General features: G+C 45.2%; 1 protein-coding gene across 3 annotated transcripts in view; it reads left to right on the top strand.

Moving 5' to 3' along the window:
• Nucleotides 1-24020, top strand: part of KLHL3 (kelch like family member 3) — a 59486-nt gene that overhangs the window by 13625 nt on the left and 21841 nt on the right. The window contains exons 2-6 of one of the 3 annotated variants that reach the window (XM_006277619.4): nucleotides 170-286; nucleotides 1921-2027; nucleotides 7440-7561; nucleotides 15555-15717; nucleotides 20189-20298. In XM_006277619.4, coding sequence (XP_006277681.1) covers nucleotides 170-286; nucleotides 1921-2027; nucleotides 7440-7561; nucleotides 15555-15717; nucleotides 20189-20298 — 619 coding nt within the window. The remainder of the gene's footprint in view (nucleotides 1-169; nucleotides 287-1920; nucleotides 2028-7439; nucleotides 7562-15554; nucleotides 15718-20188; nucleotides 20299-24020) is intronic. The other 2 variants (XM_019478432.2, XM_019478431.2) reach the window with 2 other exon arrangements.

Here is a 24020-nt window from a genome sequence, read left to right as displayed (position 1 = left end):
AGCATATGGGGAAACATCCACAACAGATAAGTTAATGCCAGTACGGCTTCTTGTTCTGTGTGACTGTCCTTCTACTCTGTTTTATGCTTGATTTTTTTTTTTTTTTTTTTTTTTTTTTTTTAACAGCACTGAGAGAGAGTAACCTTTCTTCTTCTTTTTCTGCTTTCAGTGTCAAACCAAGTTCCCGGTCCCCCGAGGCAGCTGAAGATGAGAAGGACCAGCGTACGGTAACAATCAACCCCTCTCACATGAAAAAGGCATTCAGGGTTATGAATGAATTACGGAGGTACTCTTTCCACTTAGCATACATCATCTCTGGTTTATCAGAAATGAGCTGAACAGAACTGCAAGATGTTTGGGGGACTTTAAAAAAAAAAAAAAAAATTTGTGACATCTTCAGTGCATAACACATGAGTTATTAACGAAGCAGTGGGAAGAGCCGGCCAAAGGATAGCTTTGTTTTTTCCACCCACACACATGCCTACCTTTTTGTCCAAAAAGAAGCTGGCTGTGTCATATACGCATTCTGAGCAACATCCTGCATTTATAAAAATAAGTGTTTTAAAGTTTCTCCCCACTTAGAGCAAATCTGCACATAAGTATGTTCCCAGCAGAGAAGATCGACAATAGGCTATTGCAGACGTTAAGACACCTACACATAATTACAGATAAAGGTTTAGTAATGTGGTGTTCTTGTTACCTTTCATGAATGGTGTCTGTGCTCTGCTTTGCAAAGAACAAAAAAATAACCCCCAAAATCCCACTAGTGAAAGGACAGCACTTCTGTCAAGTGCGTGTGTAAAAGCCATATGAAGAAAACTGTTTCGTGACTGCGTGCATGGATTTGAGCTTCTCTTTATGGCCCTCTTCCCATGAACTAGATAGAAGTTAACTGAGTCTTTTCTTTGTGCAAGGTGGAGGGGTGGGGAGAAGGCTAAAACAGGGAAATGGAAGCATCTTTTTCTCCTGGTAATTTAGTGAATGGTGAATCCATTTTCACCTTGGTCTTCCTCTAATCCTCTATTGGCACGTGGAACAAAAAATTGAAAGACAGATGGAAAACAGATACTGGCATGGTGTAGTGACAGCCCACTGCTTCATTTACCTGCAGAATCTAATATGCCTTATTGAAGTGCAATGGGAATATTTGGGGCCCTGCCAGCATTTCCTTTTTAGTTTTTGTATTTAGCTAGATCCTATACATTACTTGGCTGAATGTGCAAAACCAGAGCTGCCTTTTAAGCACCTGCTCTCTGGCAGCTGCATGGCATATTCCTAGTGTTCCTTTCTTTCAGCTCCTGCAGTATACAATCTGGACCCTTTTGTAGCCTGCCCTCAGGCAGTCAGGGCCTGTGTTAATGGTTACCTTGAGTAACAGTGATTTTTTTTTTTTTTTTTAATTCTCATTTACCTAGAAGTCCCATATATAAGGTGTAGCTTAAACTATCTATATGCCTATAGTATGTATCTATATTAACTGTTTTACTGCAATAACCACTTGCTAGAAGGGGGAAAAGTTGTTGGTAGTTTTGTGTAGTGGCAAATGTGGTAGGCTTCTTTGCACTTTCTCCAGGGGCTGTTATAAAGGGAGATGGAGGGAATCCCAACTTGTCTGAGCTCTTGGGCTTTAGTCTTAGTGCTTGGGCCCTCAAATTTTGTCTTCCCCCACCACAGAACACCCCCCTTCCCCTGGGCTCCATTGAAGACGGGGTCTGTAACTGTGGCTGAAGCAGCATATTCCCTATAAACTAAAGTATGTAAGCGTTCACAGTTGAATGAATAAGCAGACTTTTCACTCAGGCTTCCTAGAAAGCTTTGTTGGGTCTGTAAATTATGTAGCTAGTTTATGGGACTTTTGCTCACCTTGTTTTCCATTACCAGACATTCTGAAACTCTCTTGTCTTCTCTGGTGTTTTCCAGCAAGCAGCTCCTCTGTGACGTGGTGATTGTTGCTGAAAATGTTGAGATGGAAGCCCATCGCATTGTCTTAGCAGCCTGCAGCCCCTATTTTTGTGCAATGTTTACAGGTACTCTTTTGTTTTCAAGCAGAGTATTATGGTGGACTGAATCACTGCCGATTCCAAGCGATGCATGATCTTTCCTTCACAATCGGTCAGTCGTATCCCAAATAATCCATATAAATATAGTCAGTATTGCTGCTGTTGCTGTCCTGAGTATATAGGAGGCCTTTACTTTGTTCTCCACCTGAGCCATCCACTCTCTGTTTCTCTTCTTAAGCTAGGAAGCTGTGGTGCACCCTCCTTTGCCATCCCCATCCCCATCCGAAAAAGAGCCATTTAAACCAAATGCTCACTGAGAGAGCTGTTTCGTATTTTAAGATCCTATGTATGGCTGTTGTGTAGCTAGCTTTGGGAATGATCCCTTATGTTACAGTAGGGTTTCAAAAAGAAGGGAACTACTGTTGTGCCTCCTTATATGGATGCTATTTCCTTTAAAAGTAGTGTTAAATTGGGCCTGTTTCCACTGGAAATTGGAGGTGTGTGGCATCTTCCAAGGTTGAGCTCATCATTAGCAAAGCATATTTTTTTTCCCATAGCTTAAAAGCTATCATGGGGTCAGGCAAAGTCTGTGCTGGAAAGAGCATGGTCCTGGCTGAGGGCAGGCTGAGAAAGGGGGAATGTGCTGCTTCATATGGATAACATGCTATCTTCACATTTCTGCAGTATAGTGGGTCAGGACATACATCTGCATTAGCAGGTGTAGGCTGAAGGGTAGTTGAAGTTTGCCGAGATGGCAAGATCTCTAAGCTAGTAAGAGTTATAGTATGTGCTTTCTAGAGAGCTGAGACTATCTTGAGGGATCTTTGTGCCACTAATAATGCTTCTGAGTAAGAAGCAAGACAGAAGAGAGGGCAAAGCTCAGAGGTCTTCAAGTGCCCTGTGTGAATTACTGCTAAGTTGGTAGTAGCTATTATACCTGACAGCAGTGCAGAGATCTGGATGAGCCTCTGATCCTTGCAAGTCATCTCAGCTGGTGAATAACCCTGGTTTCAGGGCAGTGAGAGGGGCAGGCAGGGCTTGTGGTGTCTTCTGTCCTGGGGTTCTGTGGGGTCCAGTCGTGGCCAGAGCAGGAAGTTAAACGATCATTTTCTAACCACAGTCATGGGACTCCTTTTAAAACTGCTCTGGGATGTAACTGCAGCCATTACTCTTCTTTCCTCCTCCAGTAACAGAATGAATTGAGCTGTTGGTCACTGACTCTTTGTTCCCTTAAGTCTGTCCATTTCCAGGTTTTTGAGGCCTGGGTCCCACCGCGGTGAGGTGGGCAGCTTTTCTCTGTCCTGCAGCAGAAGGGTGCTCTGAAAGAACAAGCTGGATTTTATTTTTGTGGCTTCTCTGCCCGGAGATGAAGCTAGATTGCACTAGGGAAACTGCACAACCTCCCCCTGAGTGGGTGTGTGTAGGGGATGTGGAGGGAACTTTGATCAATAATTCAGGGCAGCCTGGTTCAGTGGGAAAGAGCCCTGGACTGGACATCAGGAGACCCGGTGTCTCTTGGAGCCAGGGAGCTGTGGTAACCTCTCTGCTGTGAAGTACAAGAGGCACTTTGCCCTTTGGTCCCACATGTTACTCTGTCTTGGGCACAGGAGGGGCAAAGCCTGGCAGAGGCTTCCACAAACTGTCCACCAGTGTGTTTTCAGGTGTAAGCTGGAAGGACTACTTCCAGCTGGAGATGGTGCTGGGCATGTAATTCCCTCTCCAGGAGGAGGATGCCAGTTAGGGTATTTGTGCAGAAGCATAGCCAGCAGGGACCAAAGTGAGGCCAATAACAATCTTTGTGTGATGCCATGTCAGTCCCTGTAAATTTGTGCTGGATTCGAACCTGTGATCTTGAGAGAAAGAGCCCCCTCTCCCAGTTCCTTGGTCAGCTCATCTTCTCTGGCAAACGGCTCTTTGAAGTTCTGAAGTAAGTAGGCATTCTCTACTGAAAACCCTGGGACCTACACCTGTGAAAAGCAGGGAGATTCTGGACCAATGCTCCTAAATTTCCCCTGGGGGGTCTTTTCTTGGTGATTTAACTTGCAGTATTTTGATCTAAAATCAGTTCACAGCTGATGCTGCAGGGAGGGTCCTTAGTGGAGAATGCATTGAGAAGCATAGAAGCAAGGCAGCTGCACTCATGAAAACCTTTTCAAATTTTCTGCCGCATTCAGACTCTCCTCCTCCTCTGTGTGTGTGAAAAGGCTGCTGTTGGGTTACCTGATATGCTGGGTATTCTCGTCCTCAGCTCATGTGAACTGATCTTTTGATTTAAAAAACAAAACAACAAGAAAAGAGCTTTAGTTGGTAATCGGGAGGTGTCTCTGTGGGGCACAATAAGTACAGGGCAGGGCAGGCTGCAGTTCTTTGTAAAGGCAATGTCGGTGGCAGCAATGTGAGGAGGTGGGAGAGAAAAGCTGGCTAGTGCACAGTTTGCGTTGACTCCAGCTAGAAAAGGAAGCAGCCTTGTCAGCCCAGGACAGAAGGCAATGTTTGTTGAAGGGAGGAGGAATGCTCAAAACCAGTATAGAGTGGTTGCAAAATGTAATTTCCAATGAAGGGCAGTGCAGTCTGGTGGGTACAGCATTGGAGTGAGGACACGGGGTTCTGTTCCCACCTCCGTTGCTAACCATGGCTAAGACACTTTGATCTCTCTGTGCTCCCCATCCTTGCTATCTTTTCTATCAAGGATGTAAGCTCTTAGGGTGGGGGTTGCATTAGTGTTACACTTCAGTCCAGGGGTGCATCTTGTCTCGCTAATTTAGAAAATTAATGACACCAGTACTTTTGGACATCAAGCAAGCAGGGCATGCATCTGATATTAAAGACCTTGTTGGGTGTGTTTTTTGGAAAGGGTACATGGGGTATTAATTCCTCCCATCATTTCTACACCCTTATGGATGTCTTGGGAGATGTGATACCTGTCCTAAATGTGTGCACTTGGGCCTGGCTAGAAGCATTCATCACCCACTGCTATTCTCTTGGCTCTCTTCAGCTAAGTGTTGTGTTGAGACACTTCCTGGATGCAGAGGAGTGGGCACCTCTGGCCTGTGGAGCAAGATGAAGCGATTCATTGGGGCATGGAGCAGGTAGATTTTACCACAGCTGGCTGGCTGCTCTGGCATAGGAGCCGAACGTTACCAGGATGGGGGCTGCCACTTGCCGAGGAAACCAACCACAGGGTTAACAGATTGGGGTGGGTGGGTGGGCCTACGCAGCATTTATTTTTGTTGGCTCTGTCGTGCCTGAGTGCCACAGAGGGAGATGATGACATCGGATCCATCTCCTTGAGCTATTTGCGGATTGATCTCAGCCAAAGTGTATTTTAGTGTATCCTCTGCCCTTCTTGTTTCAATGGATATACCAGTGTTTGGGCTTCCACACTGTGTCTCTGCTCAACTGGACTGACAGAGCGATGCTGCTGTGTGCGCGCTCCGAAACCTGATCAGGTCTGACGCATGCAGACTGACCTGTAGCATTCTCTTGTCAGGACTTCCCTTCACCTGGAGGAATTAATTTTTTACAGTGACATTCGTAGCATAAATTAAATATTAGATCTGCTTTGAGTCAGGTTTGATTTTGTAGCTGGAGGTCAGTTATCTTGGTTTGCTCTTAAATTTCCCTCTGTGTACCTAGAAGTGACATTTCTTGTTGCATTTTTTTGCATGTGTATGCATAGTTCCATGCATACTGCACTGGTATGAAGACTGTTGGGTAGATCTGCTCACCTTGTTCTGACTAATAGTATAATTCACATCCCTGGGTTTGCTGGTATGAGTAAAGCCAAGTGGGTTTAATTCCAAGTATCAAGCTGGTGTTAAAAATTGGGCCCCCTTCTGTGTTTGACTCCACCTCATGTGCTGTGCTGTTCATGTTCCTCGCTACACTGTCATGTCAGAGATGACTTGACTCTTTCCTCTGTGTGATTGCAGGCTATAATTATGTTGCACACAGGCTGCACATGGAACTGTTCTTTTTAATCCCACAGCAGCCGGCACTGAGTCACTGGGTTTCTTAATGTAGTGCTTATTCAAGCCCCAGTGAAAGATTTGATGTTTCTTCGTTTTCTCCTTTGTGTAATTGCATTCTTTTTTCTTTCAATGTTTCACTTCTGTTGCTGGCATGATTTTTTTTCCCCTTATTTCTTCTCTGGTTTCCAAAGATGCTGCTGACAAAACCTGGATATGTGATGTCACCTTCTGCAGCTAATCATTAAAAGGAGCCTCAGGGATTCCTTTCTTGTACTTCCCGAAGAAGTCTTTTGTTACCAAATCGTATTGCTCAAACAGGCACACACGCATATTGTGCGTTATAGAGTTTGTTCAGCGTTAAGCTCCAGATCAGCTAGGGAACAAGGGAAGCTGTGGGCGTAGGTGCTTGCACGTTCAGGGGTCTGTTGTTTGGTTCTTGTGTCTGGCGAGACTCTTGCTATTGTGCATTTTTTTTTTAAAGTAACTTTGCATTTCTTAATATCTTTACTTGGATTTCGTAATGCCTTGGGCATGATGACTGAGTCACTAGCCAAGTAGTAAGTTGCAGTCCAATTGTGCTGTGGTGCATGATTCTACCAGTTGCAGTGATTTTTATATTTTCTAAATTTGGGGAGGGTAATCTAAAGAGGGGTTTGTCTGTAATGACCTCTCTCAGTCTCTCAAAAGACAAGTTCTCTGTCACCTTTAGTGCTTAGATCTATATGAGAGCTGTTATGTATTTTTCTTTCTCGTGTATACATTTGAACATGGGTATATATCAAGGGCGAGTTACTTTAGGCAAGCTTCCAAGCATGTGAAAACTCACCCAAACCACAAGTTTTTTCAGTTTGGAGACCTGAAGTAGAAATCTCAGAAGAATGACTTCCTCCTGGGTCTTCTTTGAGGGTATGGACAGATGTATTGAATGTTACTGGCATAAACTGTCTCAGGGTGATTTATATGTGTTTTCCTATACCAGTATAAATGTAGTGACCCCATTTAACGTGACTCCTGTTTCACTCGGGGTTGAAGGTGGACATTTACGTCCCTTAGCTATAGAAGCATTCAGGCATCAGTTAAGTCACAACAGCTGACTTGCACTCCTTGGTGGCAACTCTTCATCCTCATGTAAAACAGAAGAAAGTTATGTCTGTCCACAGCTATTGGGACTATTCTGGTGCTACCTCTCCCTCTTGCAGTTCATGGGCTATGAGAAAAATCTTTGTCTGCTTCATGAAGACTCTCTCAGAGGTTGAGAAGGTAGCACTAGCAGACTTCTGAGTCTTGCTAGTCGTCCTGGATCTGCAAGGGCGGCAGCTGTGTTTGGGACATTAAACGCGATATATTTGTCTGTGTCTTTTTTTTTTTTTAAGTGGGATGTGAGGGAGAGTTTGCTGGGGGCATGTGGGGAGTTGAATGGTGGAGGAGCACAAGAAAATTCTAAACCTTCTTTTGAACTGGATTTCAGGAGACATGTCTGAAAGCAAAGCAAAGAAGATTGAAATAAAGGACGTGGATGGGCAAACACTGAGTAAGCTGATTGATTACATCTACACGGCTGAGATAGAGGTCACCGAAGAAAATGTTCAGGTGAGCTGGCCTCGACCATTCTGCTCGAAACCGAAGAGAAGACGCTTCCCTAACTCAGGCTTGCAATTGAAGATAAATCGGTGTGACTGATCTCTTCAGGCCACACAGAATGGAAAGCTGAGGTTGAACTGCCTTAGTTTTCTGCGTAGTCTTGAGGCACGTTACGTTTAGCCTTCAGGCCTTGCTGTTAGGAGATTAGGCTTTTGCTTTCTTTGAGGTTGTGTTAACTTGGGGGTCAGTTTGTTCGAGGTCAAAATACACTGAAAACATGCAGAAAATAGACTGCTGGGTTAGTTCCCAGGAGAGAACTCCTCTTTGGTTTTAGTTCTAAGCAGTAGTTTGGGCTGTTGTGGAAGCTTTGAGTAGATTATAACAGTGCAGCAAGTTTAGTGTTAAAATTGGAGCTTCTCTAGAAGTTTTCTTATTCCCCTTTCCCTTGTGTGCATGTGGCCTACACTTGAGGCTCTTTGGGGTAGGGGGCCTGATTCTGTTCTTGCGCTAGTAAAAATCAGGAGTATCTCAAGCCACTAGAGTTGCATCAACTTGAATCTAGTGGGTAAGTGGAATTGGGTTCCCCTTTATGTCCTTCCACAGAACACTTTATGCCTTCATGGTGTTCTGTGAGCAATAAAGTTTTCAGCCAGGAAGGGTGGAGAGGGAAGTGGAGTGCCCGTATGAATGAAATCTGCTGCTATAAAAACCAAGAACTAGATGCGTGGTTCAACTTTGGCTATGAAGTCGGCTTTTTTGGGGGTGGTCCATAAAGTGAAGAACAGAAGGATGGTTTGTGCGGAGTAGGAAATTGAAAATCAACAGGTTATACAGACAGCCAAAATACTCGTAGGTGGGTATAAAGAGCATCTGAAATGACAGAGTAGATGAGGTAGCAGCCCACAGGTAAGGCAGCTGCCTTTGCTCTTGTCTTGTGGGTGGGACTGCAGGAGAGCAGAGCTGCCCTGTGGCTACATTTCTGTTTCTGGCAAAAAGGTGGCTGGTGGGATGCGTGTTAGTCACTGGATTCTGGAGCGGGTGCTGGGAGCCTCGCTGCAGGCCTGGCTTCAGCTACAGCCAAGGCTTATTTGTCAAACTTTTAGTTTCAGTGGTTTTCAAAATTCCATTTTTCTGAATGGTTTTGCAGTTGGACAAGGGAGGAGCAACACATCCTCAAATGACCAAGTGAAAATAGACTCTGGGGAGGGTGAGCTGGGAAACACCACTGTCCCACTCCTTTCTCTCTACCCCCACCCCTCCAGTTACTTTAAGGTTTTATGCTATGTTGATTTACCCTCTTTACCTTCCCTAAAAACTCATTCCTATGCAGTAATTGTGTGTGAAGTACTGCAGGGTCTCCCTTTCACCCAGCAGGGGCATTTACTTCTCCTGCCACAGATTTGTCTTTCTCATGAGCTAGCCGTGCATTTCTAAAGGGATTTTATATGGCTTGACCAGTTGTTAGACCTTCTCTTCTCTCGCAAGAAACAGTTTCTTGGTAGAGTTGGTACTATGTTGTGCCAGCTGCTTTCATACAGAAATGACAAGAAATTAATTGCCCAGTGCCACAGTGTGAACAGATGCAACCAGCTTAGCCAACAAGAGAGAAATAAGACATAGGTCACTGGTGAATAAAAGTGTGGGGAGAGGAAAAGAAATGAGTAAAAGTGACACTGGGATTGGGTGGGAACATTTTCAAGGTCCATACAGCTTTCCAGCAATTAAAGAAAACTTTCTCAGCCTGTTAACAGAAGTGTGCCGCTTGGCATTGCAACCTAATGCACTGTTCGTTGGGGCAAGCTCTGTTTTTGTTTTTTTTTTTTCCCCAAGGCCCATGTTTTGTCACTCTAGCTGCATGAGGATCACTAAATTAGGAAAAAAGTCATTTGAAAAGACCGCATATTTGGGTTTGTGAAGTTTTCTTTGAGGAGATGCACATGCCCAGATCAACCAAGGGATGTGGTGCAGTCCATCCCTGGATCCCTTGGAGGGAGACGATGGGTCTGTGGAAGATAGGGAATGCCAGCAGGCTTTTCTTTCGGACTCCAGAGAGGATACTTTCCAGTCCTGTGTTCTTCATCCCAGTCCCTGGATGCCTGCATACCACCCTTGTTGGCTTTGCTGGAAGCAGCATGTGTGCATCTGAGCAGAGCCTAGGGCTGTGTCTGCTAGCAGTGTGGCTTGGTATAGCTCTGCTAATCCCTAGCTGGCCACATGTCATGCCAGTTCCATGGATTTCTCAGCTAAGAGAAATCTGGTTTGTACTGGGACAAATGCGTCTCCCATTCTTTTTCACTGCCTGCCTCAAACCTGCTGCTTCACTAAGGGGAGCAAAGGCCTGGCACTGTCAGAGAGCTCAAAGTGACTTCCCTATGTGGAGCTGAAGTGCAGTCAGACTGGAGAATTGCTGAACTGCCAGGGTTAATCAAGAACTTTGACGCAGTGACCTTGGTGAGTGGTAAACTGTGCATGAAAGGGCTGTGGTGTAGGTATTGGGGAGGAGGTGGGGCACTCTGACACCATGTCTGTACTAGGAAGGCTTGCCGCCACCGTGCTTGTTAGCTTATGGTTGCTGACGTTGCTGCGTCTGCAGCACATGTACGCTTGATTGCCTTTGCCAGCGTTTTGCAGCCTAACTGAAATAATTGTTGGCAGAAAACACATTTCACTGTTGGAAGGGGCTCAGGGCTTACTGCTGCCCAGGTGGCTGGAGTGTGTCCAGGCTGCCGCGGATGTGTCATTCAGGGAGGTGGGTTTGTTCAGGCGACAGGTTGGGTTTTGCCAGCTTACTTCCCATCTGCTGTGAGCTGGTCACGAGGCCTCAGTGTGGTGTGGAGCAAACCAGGGCTCCCAAAACAATCTTTCCCCATGCAATGAATGTCCTCCTTGTAAGGTGCTTGTTGCAGAGAGGGAGATGAGGGACTCCAGGAGTGATTTACTTGGGTTTCTGTTTACACCAAACCACTTACTCTTCCTCAGAGCTCAGGAGGGAGGCAGCACCAGTTGGCAAGCAGCACTGTATTCAGCACGTATGCCGGAGATGCCTGTATTATGTTAGCCTTGGAAAATAGGGTGTGTTTGCTTGGTGTGCAGCATCTAGTCTAGATAACCTCAGGGAGCTGCATGTGATTTGGAGGGGCAGGATCCATCCTTCCATTGGAAACTTTTCCCTCTCTGGGCACATCTACACAAGACGTTTCCTGTGGAGCTGCCTAGTTAGCTCCGCAGTAAAGTCTCTACATCTACATGAGTGGCCCTGTTAGGCCACAGTAAACTAATTAACTCCTCTGTAGGTTAGTACTTGTAAATACAAGTGCTGTCTTGTGGTGGATTTCTTTAGTGTGCAGCAGTGCATGTGTAGATGCTGATGGGGCTCGTGGGAGCACAAGGGTACTTCAGTGCTGGGGCTGCCTGCTGGCTAGCCGTGCACTGGAATACCCTTATGTCCCAGTCAGCCCCTCTGCAGTATGTTGAGCTAGGTCAGAGCAGCTCTGGGCTGGCAGGCTGGCCCCCAAGCCCCCTGTTAGCAGGGCTGCTCTGACCCAGCTCATCGTGCTGTGGTCCCAGGTGCACATGTAAACGTGGTGCCCAGGAGCAATAAACTCTGGAGCAGTATTTGCTGGAGTTAATTGTGTTGCATTGCTTTAATTGCACGTGTAGACTTGCCCTTTGATACCAACGCCCCCCCAGAAAAAAGGCTGCTACTCACGTACATTTGAGGCCCAAGGCCAGAGGAACCCATCCTGGCAGGAATGTTATAGTTGCCTTTAGAAGAGGAACCACCGTGTTAGATGCAGTAAGACTGCTCTTTCGTTGTTTGGCAATGGGGTTTTCTCATTGGACCCCTGAGAGCCTTCTGACAGCACGAGGCCAGGTAGAGAGTGTTTCTAAAGTTATTTAATTACTTGCAGGCATCCCAGGAAATTACCATCCTCATTAAGAAAGTCATTATCAATAAATATTAGGACAGTAATTGTTCCCTGGGAGCATCCTGATTAAATGGATTAAACACTCCCAAATTAGGAACGGGATCATGTGTGGGATGCGTGATACCTGGTGTACTTGGTGCAGCAGGAAGGAACATGTGGGTAGCATGTGTAGATTGAAAAAACAGCAGTGTCTGGAGATCGGAGACTTGGGGGAAAGAGCTTGACGCTTAGATTTTAAAAATAGCATACACGGTGCATTAAGTGTAATCAGGGTATCTGCAGTGCATTGTGTGCATCCCTCTCACCTGGGAACAGTCATTTACAAAAAAGAGCACGGGGAAGGTGGTGAAGCCTGAAGGAGAGCATCGGAAGGACAGTTTTTCAGGGTCCTAGGGTGGCCTGTCCCTCCTTGTTCTCGTTCTGTCCCGAGTGGGGCAATCCTTGACATCAGTCTGCTGTGGTTCATAGCCAAGCAGGGGTCCCCCCAGTCTCTTAGAAAGAAACAGGTCAGATAAGACTGGAGGAAGACCAACAGGCACATGGCACCTAGAAAACTCTAGCAGAGGATTCACAACCCCTGACAGATGAGGAAGGTGGCTAGCAGCATGTTCACCCAGCCATTTGCCAACAGACCCATTCAGCTATACACTGCGCTATAAGTCAGGGAAGGAATATTGTATGAGTGTGACCAGCCAGCGTTGCTGCTGCCATGCCCATTTGTTGCCTGCTTGTTTTTTCTCTCTCTTTCTCTTCCTGCCTTTCTTCTTATTTTTCATCCTGGAAGTGTTACCGTGCATCTGTTTGGTTCATGCCCTATACACCCGCATGGAAGTATTTTACCCACTGTGCCTCTGTCGCATTTCCCCACAGGTGAAGCACGTAAGTGCTTTCTAATAGTTCATTCGCAGCTGCCTGCACTAGGTGGACATCAGTGGGAGAGTAAAAGGATAATGAAGCAATTTTCCTCACTTAATGCAAATGAGCAGAATAAAGGAACATGGCTGCATCTGGGCTCTGTGTGCTATTCACAGCCCTCGTTAAACAGCAGGTGTTGCCACCTGCCTTTCAAGTGGAAGCTCCTCTTGCTTCCATGTCTTAGACTGTAGAGTGCTTTGCTGAAAGGGAGGAGACCAAGGAAACAGCAGTGTTTGAAGCAGGCTGGTTAGGAAGTGGGCTTTAGTTCACTACAGCTTTGTGTGAAGTACCATCCATCCAAGAGGTTGCATACAAGATGGAGAAGGGGACTGACTATGTCAGACTTGCTATGTTTAGTGCATTAGTTGGTCTGCTCAGTGCATTCTGGATGTCTACCTAGATATACTTATGTCACACGCATGTATATAATGCATATATTTACATATATGCACAAATTGCATAAATAAATAAATGTGGCCCTCACGTACGGCATTACCTGAGCTCTTCACAGGCTTTAATATATCTATCCTCTCTTCCCCACAAGATCAGGCGGTGCTGTTACCCTCAGTTCACAACCGGGGAACTGAGACACGGAGAAGCTCAAGTTAGATGCTCAAGCCATACAGGGAGGCTGGCACTGAGGACAGAACTGAAACAAGATCCCTCAAACCCAGATCTTTGGCCCTAACCACTGGATCGCCCTTCCTCTGTGCTGCCTTGTTCAGTTCAAATTCTTTTGTACCACTTGACTTGGAAAAACTGCTTCCAAACCAGTTCAGTGACCTCAAACTACCGGTTATGAAAGTCCCAACCCCGTGCACGCAGCAGGCCACAAAACCAGAACATGCAATAGACACTAGAGCGAGAGCAAGCAGCTGATGAATTTTGGTATTGCCAGCTGCCAGATTCCAGATGGAGTTCAGCCTGATGGAGAAGGTAACTTCAGAAGTAAATGTAGTGCAGCTTTTGTTACCATTTTCAAATTCATCTTCATCAGATATCATTTTCAATGATTTTAAGGCCCTTAGACAGGAAGATGATAGAGTTGAAAAAACAGCTGCTTGGCATTCACTGCCGGTAGTTGGAACTCCACCACCGCTAGTCAAATCACTTGAAATGCGTAAGAAAAACTTGCCTGGCTTTTAATGGGATTGTGACTTGGCCCATGATGTGCGATTAGGCAGGGCATTTCCTCTTATTATTTCTAAAGGAAATAGCTATTATGCTGAAGGATATCCTTTGCTGGGTTTTCTGTGATAAAAACAAGATCAGTGACGAGGCATAAAGCTGAGACATGCAGGACAGAAAAGCCATTCCTCCATTGATAGGTTATTTATCATGGTATCTTATGAAGCTTTAGAGGGTAGTGCTCCTTTTCCAGGAATTTTATCATGGAAACGTTCAGTAAGTCAAATGCTGTTGCCCCGAGGCCTTGTTCCACTATTTAGGTTAATATACTTCTTTTCCACCTCCCCCCACCCACATGCATGCTGAACCAGAACTGTCCTCTTATAGAAGAGGCTTGAGGAAATTTAAGCAGGTTGTTGCATAGCTTCATTGTGATAGCCTCTTTCACACACACTGTAGCCCAGATCACCTGAATGAATCCTTTTGTCCCCTTTGCTAAGGAGGGTGTATAGGCAGCTATGGTCTTTTGCCATGGATTGAGCAACGTAATCCCTTAGGGAATCTGTGATTTCTTTACTTGTAATGCTTACATAAATTAGGTGCATGCCCCCACACTGAACTCGGGAGGCTGTGTTAGCAGTATCTTGAGAAAACGGCAGACATTTTCTGGCTGGAAGTTAAAAAGACAAGACTGTCATTATCTTGGCTTAATCAACTGGACAAACTAATCTGCTTTTGGGATCAAAGCGTGTTGGCCCAACAGTCTTGTGGGTTAATTGATTTCTTTAGTTTATTGTTGCCTGTTGGGGTTGTAACGCTCTCTTTAAACATTGCTGCTTGGTAATATTCGCAAGTAATCCAGCTGGGTTAGTTTTTTTTGTGCTTTTTTTTACCTTGGAACGGGTCATTGGCTTAAAAAGTACCTAAGGGCAGGTTGGTCCTTTACTGTGATGTCTTGGAAGGGGGTGGAGGAATTAGATGGGGGGCAGGGAAGAAAGGGGGAGAGGTTTTTTTTTCTTTCTTCGTAGTAAAGCTTAGCTGCAGCAAGTTTTGTTTGCTTGCTTGCTTGTTTTTCGAGGCACATATTTCCTAAACTGGAAATAATGTAGAAGTGGTTCAAGCATCTTTGAAGGCCTCTTAAAGTACAGCTGATGTTGCCTGTTAGCATAGAGGCATCAAGCGAGAACAACGAGACGGTGAATGAAAACTAGTTTCCAATTGGCAAAAGGTGCAAGAGAAGAAATGCAAAGAACAGAGATGACAGCTGGCTCGATCTCTTATTTCTGAGACATTCTCTCAAACAAGGAACAATTCTAGGAGTTGCAGGCTGAATCCTTATCCCTGCCAATACAGTTATCCCTCATCCATGCGCTTTGGGCCTAGTTTACGGCACTTGAAGTACTAATGTACCTCCTTTGTGGATATAGTCAGGTATTTACACATCTAAATTATACCGGTAGCATATGCAGTTGTTTGTGGATATAAAAATAGGGGAGCCTCTCTTTATTCGGGTCCCCGGGCCCCAAGAGTGTTTCTGTAGCTGAAAACCATTCTGGGGAACTCGTTAGTGGTTCTGTTCCTGCTGTTGTGTGGGTGCAGGTCCCCGGTCCACATAAAAGGCACTTGTGTAGGAACCCTAAAGGTTCTAGCTGGCCGAGTTGCTAAATATAACGAAGCGTTTGCATCTCCGTGGGGTGTGAGGTTGAGCGGTATAACACTCTCCACAACAAAGGCTGCAAGATCAGCCTGGTGTTGCAGCCAGGACTTCAGGTGTGTTTGCTGTAGCCCATGCTTTCTGCTTCCCCTGCCTGCCCAGCGCTCCTTCAGCAGGGAAGAAATGCGGATAAGTGCTCTGCTGCTGTTGTTGGTCACATTGTGAAGCAGGAGACCATTGTCCAGAGATGCTGATAGACTTTTAGCCTCTCTTTCCAGCCTTGGCAATACAGGGGGCTGACATCTGATGACTTAATACCAGGAATCAACTTGCTACCTCTGTTGCTAAATTTAGTTTCCCTTTTCCACCCTTTTAGGTGTTGTTGCCAGCTGCTAGTTTATTGCAATTAATGGACGTTAGGAAAAACTGCTGTGATTTTCTCCAATCTCAGCTGCATCCCACAAATTGCCTTGGAATTCGAGCCTTTGCAGACGTGCATGCATGCACTGAACTTCTGCAGCAGGCGAATGCCTATGCAGGTGAGCAAAGTGTCCTGGTTATCCCTCCATGTGATGAGTTTGTTGTCAGGCACTGTCAGGGACTGGGGCCACAATCACTGCATGCTTTAATATTCACAAAGAGCATGTCACGGGCTTCCTTGCTGCACTGCAGGGTCGTAACCAATTGTGATGCTGCAGATGTAATAAGCAGTTGGTAACAAGGGAAGGTTTGGAGGTGAAACGAGCCACTTCAGCTTAGCATCTCGGGTAAATGCAGGGAGATGTCATGTGAAGTACTTCCTTTATGCATCGACAAGGCAGTGTAAGCAATGATCTACAACATGGTTCGTATTTTGGTATCATCACACTAAGCACTGCACTGTCTGTTTGGCTGGCCAGAATTTTCTTTCCCTCCCTCTTCTGTAAGCGCTTCCTTTGAAAGTTCTTTGGAACGGGATGGTGCAGTCAACCTACTATGGCTTTATGTCACTCTGTGATGAGGAGGATGCTATTCTCATACGGTTCTCCAATACTTATCTGTAATCTCATTAACAAACGCATCTAGTCACATTATTTTATAGTTCTGTGTACCTTGCAGAGTGCAGCATAATAGAGATTGAGATGGAGTACCCCAGTCTTTTGTGAATATACTGAATAATGTTTTATGTTTGGGAAGCACGGGTGTGTTTTCATAGGAAGCAATACTCATTTACTCACCTTTCATAAAGCCAATCCTTGCACCAGTCCTCATTGAGAAGATGCGTCCAATGTTCTGTGGTGGTTCTGTATATCACATGAGCTACCGAGAGCTCTCCTCTCAATCTGGACAAGCAGAGAAGAGTGATCTTTGGGCAGCTGGAAGCTTAACTTGAATGAAGGGGCTCAGTCACCAACAGCAAATTCTACTGAAACAGGAGGCTGGCTTAGTTCAAATCTGTCTGTTTTCCTGCAGCATTATGGAGGTGTCTCACACCCTCTCTGACTCTTGAGTGCTGGGAGTTAATGTCAGTGTTGCAGCTTTCAGGGGCATTGATCTCCAGGACTTGCGACAGCAGAGCTTTAATGCAGTGCTTGGCATTCAAGTGCCTGGCACTAGCACCTGTCACGCTGCAAACTTCAGAGCATAACAAGCTGACAGTCTTCAACACACAGTCCCTCTGCTCCACCTCAGCAGATGCATCCAACCATGTTCTGGTGGCTTTCAGGTAGGGAAAGGCAGCCACAGTGGACGTTCAGGGCCCTTTGATGGCTTAGCAATGTCACCCATGTTGACAGGACCATACGTATTCCTCTTGTCTGGCAGCTGGAAGCCAGCAAGAGCCATGGTTAATAAGCAGCAGTTTGTGCATTCATCTGGGCACACGTCTGGGGGCTTATCCTCAGCTGATATAGATTTCTATAGTTCCATGAAGATTCATGAAGTTGTGGCAGTTAATATCTGCCCTGTGGCATTGATGCCAAGCTTATTTGGATGATAACATGTCTCATAGTGTTGATTTCTCATTGGTGGTATCTGCTTTAGATTAGGTTTTCTGCCTGGCTGAGTAGGGCAGGGGATTTGTTCCTGTATCTCTCTTAGCTGGCTTCAAAGGCAGAAATCTAATACTGCACAAAGTGTGACTTCCATGCTCTAATTCTTCTGGCTTTACCAGTAGCCTGGGGGTTGCCTTGTGCTCTGGAGGGGTGGTAGCTCTCTCCGTGCGCTTGTTTGGCTTCCCTCATTGGGCATCTTTAGCTACTTGGGTAGGTAACACGACCCTGTCCTTTGTCTCTGTCTTTTCCCCCATGCAGGTGGTGCTCTAGCACATGCAGCGTTCTGCTCTATGTGCATCTTTATCAAACAGTGAGCAGGTTCATTTTGACGACGCAACAGCTGTCATCCTACTTTCTCTCTCTCTCTCCAATCCAGACAAGTCACTTTTGCTGCCTTCTCCCCTGGAGGGAAATGCACTCAGAAAAAATGGTTAATTGTGAAAGGGTTTGCTTGTAATACCTCATTATCCTTGCTTCCAGGCCTCTAGTTAATCTTTAACCTAACAAGCAGTGCATTCAGAATATATTTATTTTGTTGTTTGGCAATTAGAGGGCCTGCTTCTTGTTGTTTTATTGGCCTTCGTAAGTCCCTGTTAGCACAACAGCTGATGTAATGTTAACAAAACCCTATTAATAAAAATGCCATTAAAATTCTTTGAGTTCTGTTGTTTAATGTAAGAGCATTAAACTAAGCCAGAAATCTACAAACTGCGGAGAGAGAGACCCCAAGGGTTACATGAGCTCTAGAAAATGCCTCGTTTAAAAACTTTGTTTTATGCTGAGGATGACTAGATGTTCAGGCCTCCTTGCTCAGGGCCCAGGTTTCTGAATTCTCTACCATCATCAGTAAATATGTTACTTGCTTTCGGCACATAGCAAGAGGCTGAATATTTGTCTTCTGCCAAATGCCTGTCTTAGTTCATATGAAGGTGGTGCATTCAGAGCCCGGAGCACATTCAGGGCTCTACACATGGAGCTCCATCCCTCCCGAGCCCAAGAGCTTCCAGCCAGAAGGGCCCTGTAGGTCATCCATTCTAACCTCCAGCATATCACAAGCCATTCAGAGCCCCTCTAACTAACCAGAGTCCTTAAGCTGAAAGCATGTTGGTCCTCAGATAATTAAACTGTGCCACTGGCAGAGAACAGAAGAGTAAAATGCTACCCATATTCTGGGTCCCTGCAGCAGGAGGGGATTGGCTAGGTGAGAAATGCCCATATAATCCCAGCAGATGAACCATACATGGTCTGTGTCATCTTGGGCCTACGTAAGACTGCATGATGCTCCAAGTGCCTTATGGAGGGGAAAACGGGCTGCAGTCTCATCCCTGAACTCTGATCTTGATGCTCATGGTTGCATTTCTTTGTGCTGAAAGCAACTGGTCCAAACAAAATCCCCAAGAGCCAGGTTCCTATAGTTGTGTGTTTCCATTCAAGGTAAATGGCACTGTACAAATGATGCATAGGAGTGGGTGCTTCTTAGAGCAGAGCCTTCCAGCACTTCACCCCTGGTATGGTTAGGTGTGCATATACGTGCAAATAAATACTTAACATTTGCTTAGAAACAATAGCATAAGCCACCAACTTCGCTGCAAAATCTCTGTGACAGGAGATGCAGCTGCTTGTGGGGAAAAAAAGAAGCCAACATGCAGTTGTGCAGATACTTTTACTACAGACACGCTGGCTGGTTTAAACAAGACATGCAGCTTTAATTTGTATGAACCTGTTCCCTAGTGCTTTTGGTAGCATTTAATGGATAACAGGCGGCACTGGCAGATTTAAATAGCCCTGCCAGACTGTTCCCTATCTGAAGTTGTAGGGGCAGTACAGGATTCCTGTACTTTATACAGTGATGCCTGGAGCTGGAGTGGAGAGACATGGGAAGGAGGGGTTGTCTGGAGCTTGGGGAATGGTGGATCATTTTTAGTTTGAGTCCTAAAGAGGTAAGGGTGACTTGAAAGGTAGTTGGTGCAGTTGGGAGGCAGTATTTGTGCTCTTGTGGAAGGAGTTTGAGGAGAAAAAAATAAATGGTGGAGGGAGAAAGTAATGGGCGTGAGAACTGAGGCGTGGGAGGGGAGTAGAGAGCAGGGAAGAGACTTGAGAGGAAGTAGGAGCTGGGGCGCAGGTCCCGGGTGACACTGGAGCGTGGGGTTGGCAGGACAGGAGTTGCAGTAAAGGGGCCCACTAGTGTGGCTTTCATCTGCAGAGACACCTGGGGAGTGGAAATAATGGAAGTGGCAGTGGGAGACTCTTGCTCTTAGTCCATCCTGTGACTTGGCAAGCCTTGTTTCAGCTGAAAACTCTAATTCCTATCTTCCTATGTGGCGGGCAAACTGCTGCGAGGTTGTGCACACCAGGGCTGACTGTACCAGACTCAGGGTGATTCATGCCAGTGCTGGGGCTTTGTTTGGGATCCCTGGAAGTGGGCAGGGCCTCTGTTCTGTGTCTCATCGAGGCAGCAATGCAGTAAGCCTAGGCACAGTGCTAGGGTACTGACTCAGTGTCACTGAATCACCGATACCACATCCTTTCTCTCCTTGTCGTTTTACTTTGGGGTCTCCCCATCCAAGTAGTGAACAGTGCTGATGGTGCTTAGCTTGTGTGCTGATAGGGCTCACATTCTGGGGTGGCACGGCTGTAGGTTAAGTACTGGTCTGAGAAAGAGCCAGTACTTCCTTTGTGAGTTGTCATTGGTAATCCACTGGGGGTGGGGGGCGGTGGCATCTCATTTTTATGATTTATTGCTGTTTGTGAATTAGTTTCACGGGCCTGCATAAATGTTATTTCAGATGCCATCAGGTTTCTTTACCTTGTTCTGAGCCTACTTCCTACTCGATTCATCCATGTTCCAGCCTACTTTTTGGTTTGAGTCCTCATAGCTGTAATAACAGTGAATCTCTGGATGTTGTAGTCCTTTTATTGACTTAAAGCCTGGGTCTCATTATAATTTTCTTTTCCAACCTGTTGGTTTTCTGAACAGAGCAGCACTTTCCCGAGGTGATGCTAGGAGAAGAATTTCTTAGCCTCAGCCTGGACCAGGTCTGCAGCTTGATATCAAGCGACAAGCTCACGGTCTCCTCAGAAGAAAAGGTACAGTAAAGTATGTAGCAAATGTGAATTTATTGAAGAATGCTCGAATGCATCCTGCCATTTTACTGATACAAGTTCTGATATTGTTGTTGTGAAGCCACTTGAACACTCAGATCGGGAGGAAACTTATTTTGTACAAATCCTTGATACTTGTAAAATTGACCTACAGTAGATCTTTTCACATAAAATCATGACTCTGAAATCCAGTACCTTTGCCAACAATGCTTAGGGGAACAAACTTAAGTTCTTTTTTCTCTCTGGAAACTGGGAATCCCCCAGCCTTTGTTGTTATAAAGGTCATGTTTCTATTTCAGCCTTTCATTAGTCCAGGATGAGATACTGCTTGTCTTGAAACTTGGAACAGGATAAGGTGAGGAGAGATGGTGCACAACTGGGAGGGAAGAAGGAAATATTTTTTGAGGATGGGGGTGTATGTGTGTTATTTTTAAGTGGAAAACTGGTGGCTGTTTGATGCCATTTAGTGGTTTGAAATGTTAAATATGAGTCGCATGAAGCAGTTGGAGCAGAGGAGTGAGTGAGTGAGTGATGGACTAGCTGAATTTTGATGAAGTGGGTTCACATCCCTCTACCGCAGACTTCTTGTGTGGTCTTGTCGGCAAGTCACTTAGTCTCTTCCTGCCTCGGTTTTCCATGTGCAAACTGGAGATGTCAAAGTACAAGGGGACTGCAAATGAACTGCATTGAAATAATTGGGAAGCGCTCTGGTGGTATGTTAATGGAGCCTGTTTAAGTATCTAAAGTAGATGAGTCATATATCCCTTTGCTTATTAATCTAGTTTATCAGGCTCACATTGTCACCTCATACATGCAAAAGCTGTGTTGTATGCATGAAATCTCCAAGAAGGTAAAGGGGAGATGAATGACATGCATTTTCAGCAGGTTTGCTTTACTTGGATAGAGCCACTTACAAAGCAAGGGCAAATTTGGTAATCAGCATTTCCCAGTTTGGAGCTGGCATCTATCACATTAATAAATAGCATTTTACTGGCTGTGTTCCCATAGATATCCAAGTTGTTCACTCTCCTAGGGTGGGCTTTTTTACATCATTTCCTTGGTAGGTTTTGCAGTTGAGCATGCCAGAGCATAAATTGCACATTCAAAACAATAGAGATTAATAACAGGATAGATAGGCAGAGAATGGGATTAATATACATACAGGATATATGCTGCAGTCCGAAGGAAAAAAATGCAAAAATTGACGTCATATTGATAGACTTCTAATTAGTTCAGGCTTCAGTAGAGGCCGTAAAATTTCTCTGACCTTGAATACTCATCTCTGCTGGTGTTTTCATGTGCATGTACTTGTATAGGGGAGTGGAAACTATTTTTTAAAAGGTAAGTAGATTTTGTATACTGAAAACTGCAGTTTTAAATTGTCACCATGAGAAGCTCGCTGGGATTTGCAACATATCTTGCTGAGACCCAGTTACTGAAGTGAATTCACTACAAGGCCATTTCCCCTGGTACAGGTTTTATTTCCTACCCTTTACATCACTCCAGTAGTGCTTGAGTTGGAGTAGGTTGAAGTCTTCATGGGTAAGGGAATACACTGAAATGCCTTTTGAGGTTGTTTCTACTGTATATAATGTGTCCAGCGAACCAGAGTAGTTCTGTTGCCCAGAATAGATGGGAGTATTACAGACAGATCCCTGGAGTTTCTAACTGTAACGAGGCATTGGGAGGTTTTGCTTTCAGAATACTCCTGCCAGCAAAGTAATCTGTTTTGTTTGAAAATGGTGCTGAGCCTAAAGCATTGTTCCCTTGATCCCTCTGCTACAGTTGAGTGCTTTGAAGGTGGTTACATTCCTGTGTCTCTTCCTCCTGACTTCATTAGTTCTTTACTGATCAAGAGCAGACATGGGGAATGGGAACATTTTAATGAATCTCTGCATGTGATCTAATGATGCACGGATACGGTGAGATTTTTGCAGCAGGGGAGGAGCTGTACACATCTACCTAGAAAAGGCACTATATATAGAACAGTAGTTTTAGGAGGTTGTTTCCGCACACTGCCCCATCTGTCTTAAGTGCTTCTCGTTGCTGTAGCATCGGAGCCCCTTGTTGCTTTTGCGTATCGTTGTGGGAAGGAAGAAGTGATTTTTACTTCCATTGTACAGACTTGGGAGGGAGCTGAGCCAGAGACTAGGTCGCTTGAACCCAGGGTCACCTGCGGCTTTGCTGAAGGGATCCACCATTGAACTTTAACACAGTGTAATCCAGGGGAATGAACCCTGTTCTCCAAGGAGTTTTCCCCTACACAAACCCACTGAAATCAGTGTAAGCCTGCATAAAATTTGGAAATTGCTGTGTTAGGGCAAGTTGGGAAAACCTCCAGGCTCACTTGGCCTTGTCTGAGATGGTGTGTGTGGAGGTGACAGTCCAGCCTTGTCTAACGGCTTCACTAGCCATCCAGTCCACAGTTCATTAGCCATCTACCCACGCGATGACTGAATTTTGTAGCTACACACCAGAGAGACCCTGCATCCAGGGAAAGTGATCTAAACCTCCGTTAGAGCTTCCTCCCTAGGAATGAAGTTCAGTTTTGTAATGAACATCTAGCAAAATAGAGGCACAGCCCAGAAGTTCAGTCTTGCACGGGCTTCATAAACCCTGGATTCTGTCACGAAGGCACCGAGACTGCACTGGATGCTGAGCAGGAGCTTCCACTGAAATAGAGAAGTGGAGACTGATCAGGGTATGGGAGAAATTACCGCTTTTCAGAATAATGGAAACAGATGTACAAATAACTGACAGCTCTTTAAATAAAGAGGATGGACGTTTGGACAAAGGTATTTCTTCGTCTCTTTAAAACTGAATTTAGAGCTGGTGAACAATGCCAGAATAGGAATCTTTCCTTTTATCCACAGAGCAGCTGCAGCATGGATAACATCAGCATAAACTTCCCTCGCACTGCACAACCTTTTTTCAGGTGGTTTGAGACCAGTTCAGTTTCCCATGCATGGTCATTCTTTTACCTCTTGTTGAGACACCAAAAGGGGTGCTCCTTACGGACATCTGCTTACCTGGAAATCGCATTATTACGTGACACAACTCCACAGACTACAAAACTCTAGTTGATGAGCTGCCTTGGCCCACAGTCATCTTGACCCATAGGATAAATGTATGTTAACTTAGTGGTCACCATGTAGCTCACTACATAGAAAAGATGTTGCTGGAAAAGATATTTTATAATTGTTAAACTCTCTATGCATTCCATCAGTGCTGGTCATTACAAAGCTGAGCCCGTTCCCATTTTTTTACTTGAGCATCTTAAAAAATGCAGAAAGTTATGACTTTTGGGGGGGAGGTTTTTTTTTTTTTGTTTTGTTTTTTTTTAAACCCTTAAAGACGTGAGCATAGTGATCTGTTTTGTTTTTGTGCGTGGTTTGCTTTCAGAGCTCCCTGCTGCCATGCTTAAACCATCCTTGCTGCTTCAGGAATTCCAAATAGTTCAGCAAGAACATTTGTAGGAGTGGAAACGAGGCTGCTGCTTATGCATGATGATGTTTGTTTTTTTTTTTAAAGGGGTAACTCAGCCAAAACATTGAAAAGGCTCCTCTAATCTCTGTCACAGTGGCAGCTAACTCTGTGGGAAAGGGACTGGATGGCTGACATCAGCACCTGTTGCATAGATTTTTGCCTTCGGAAATTTTAGACTCAAATCTGATAATTGGGTGCCTTCACATTTTACCTTAATTTTT

The sequence above is a fragment of the Alligator mississippiensis genome, chromosome 9 (genome assembly GCF_030867095.1).
Source record: "Alligator mississippiensis isolate rAllMis1 chromosome 9, rAllMis1, whole genome shotgun sequence".
In the NCBI taxonomy this organism is placed as follows: Eukaryota; Metazoa; Chordata; order Crocodylia; family Alligatoridae; genus Alligator; species Alligator mississippiensis.
This window is presented reverse-complemented; position numbering and strand designations above follow the sequence as displayed.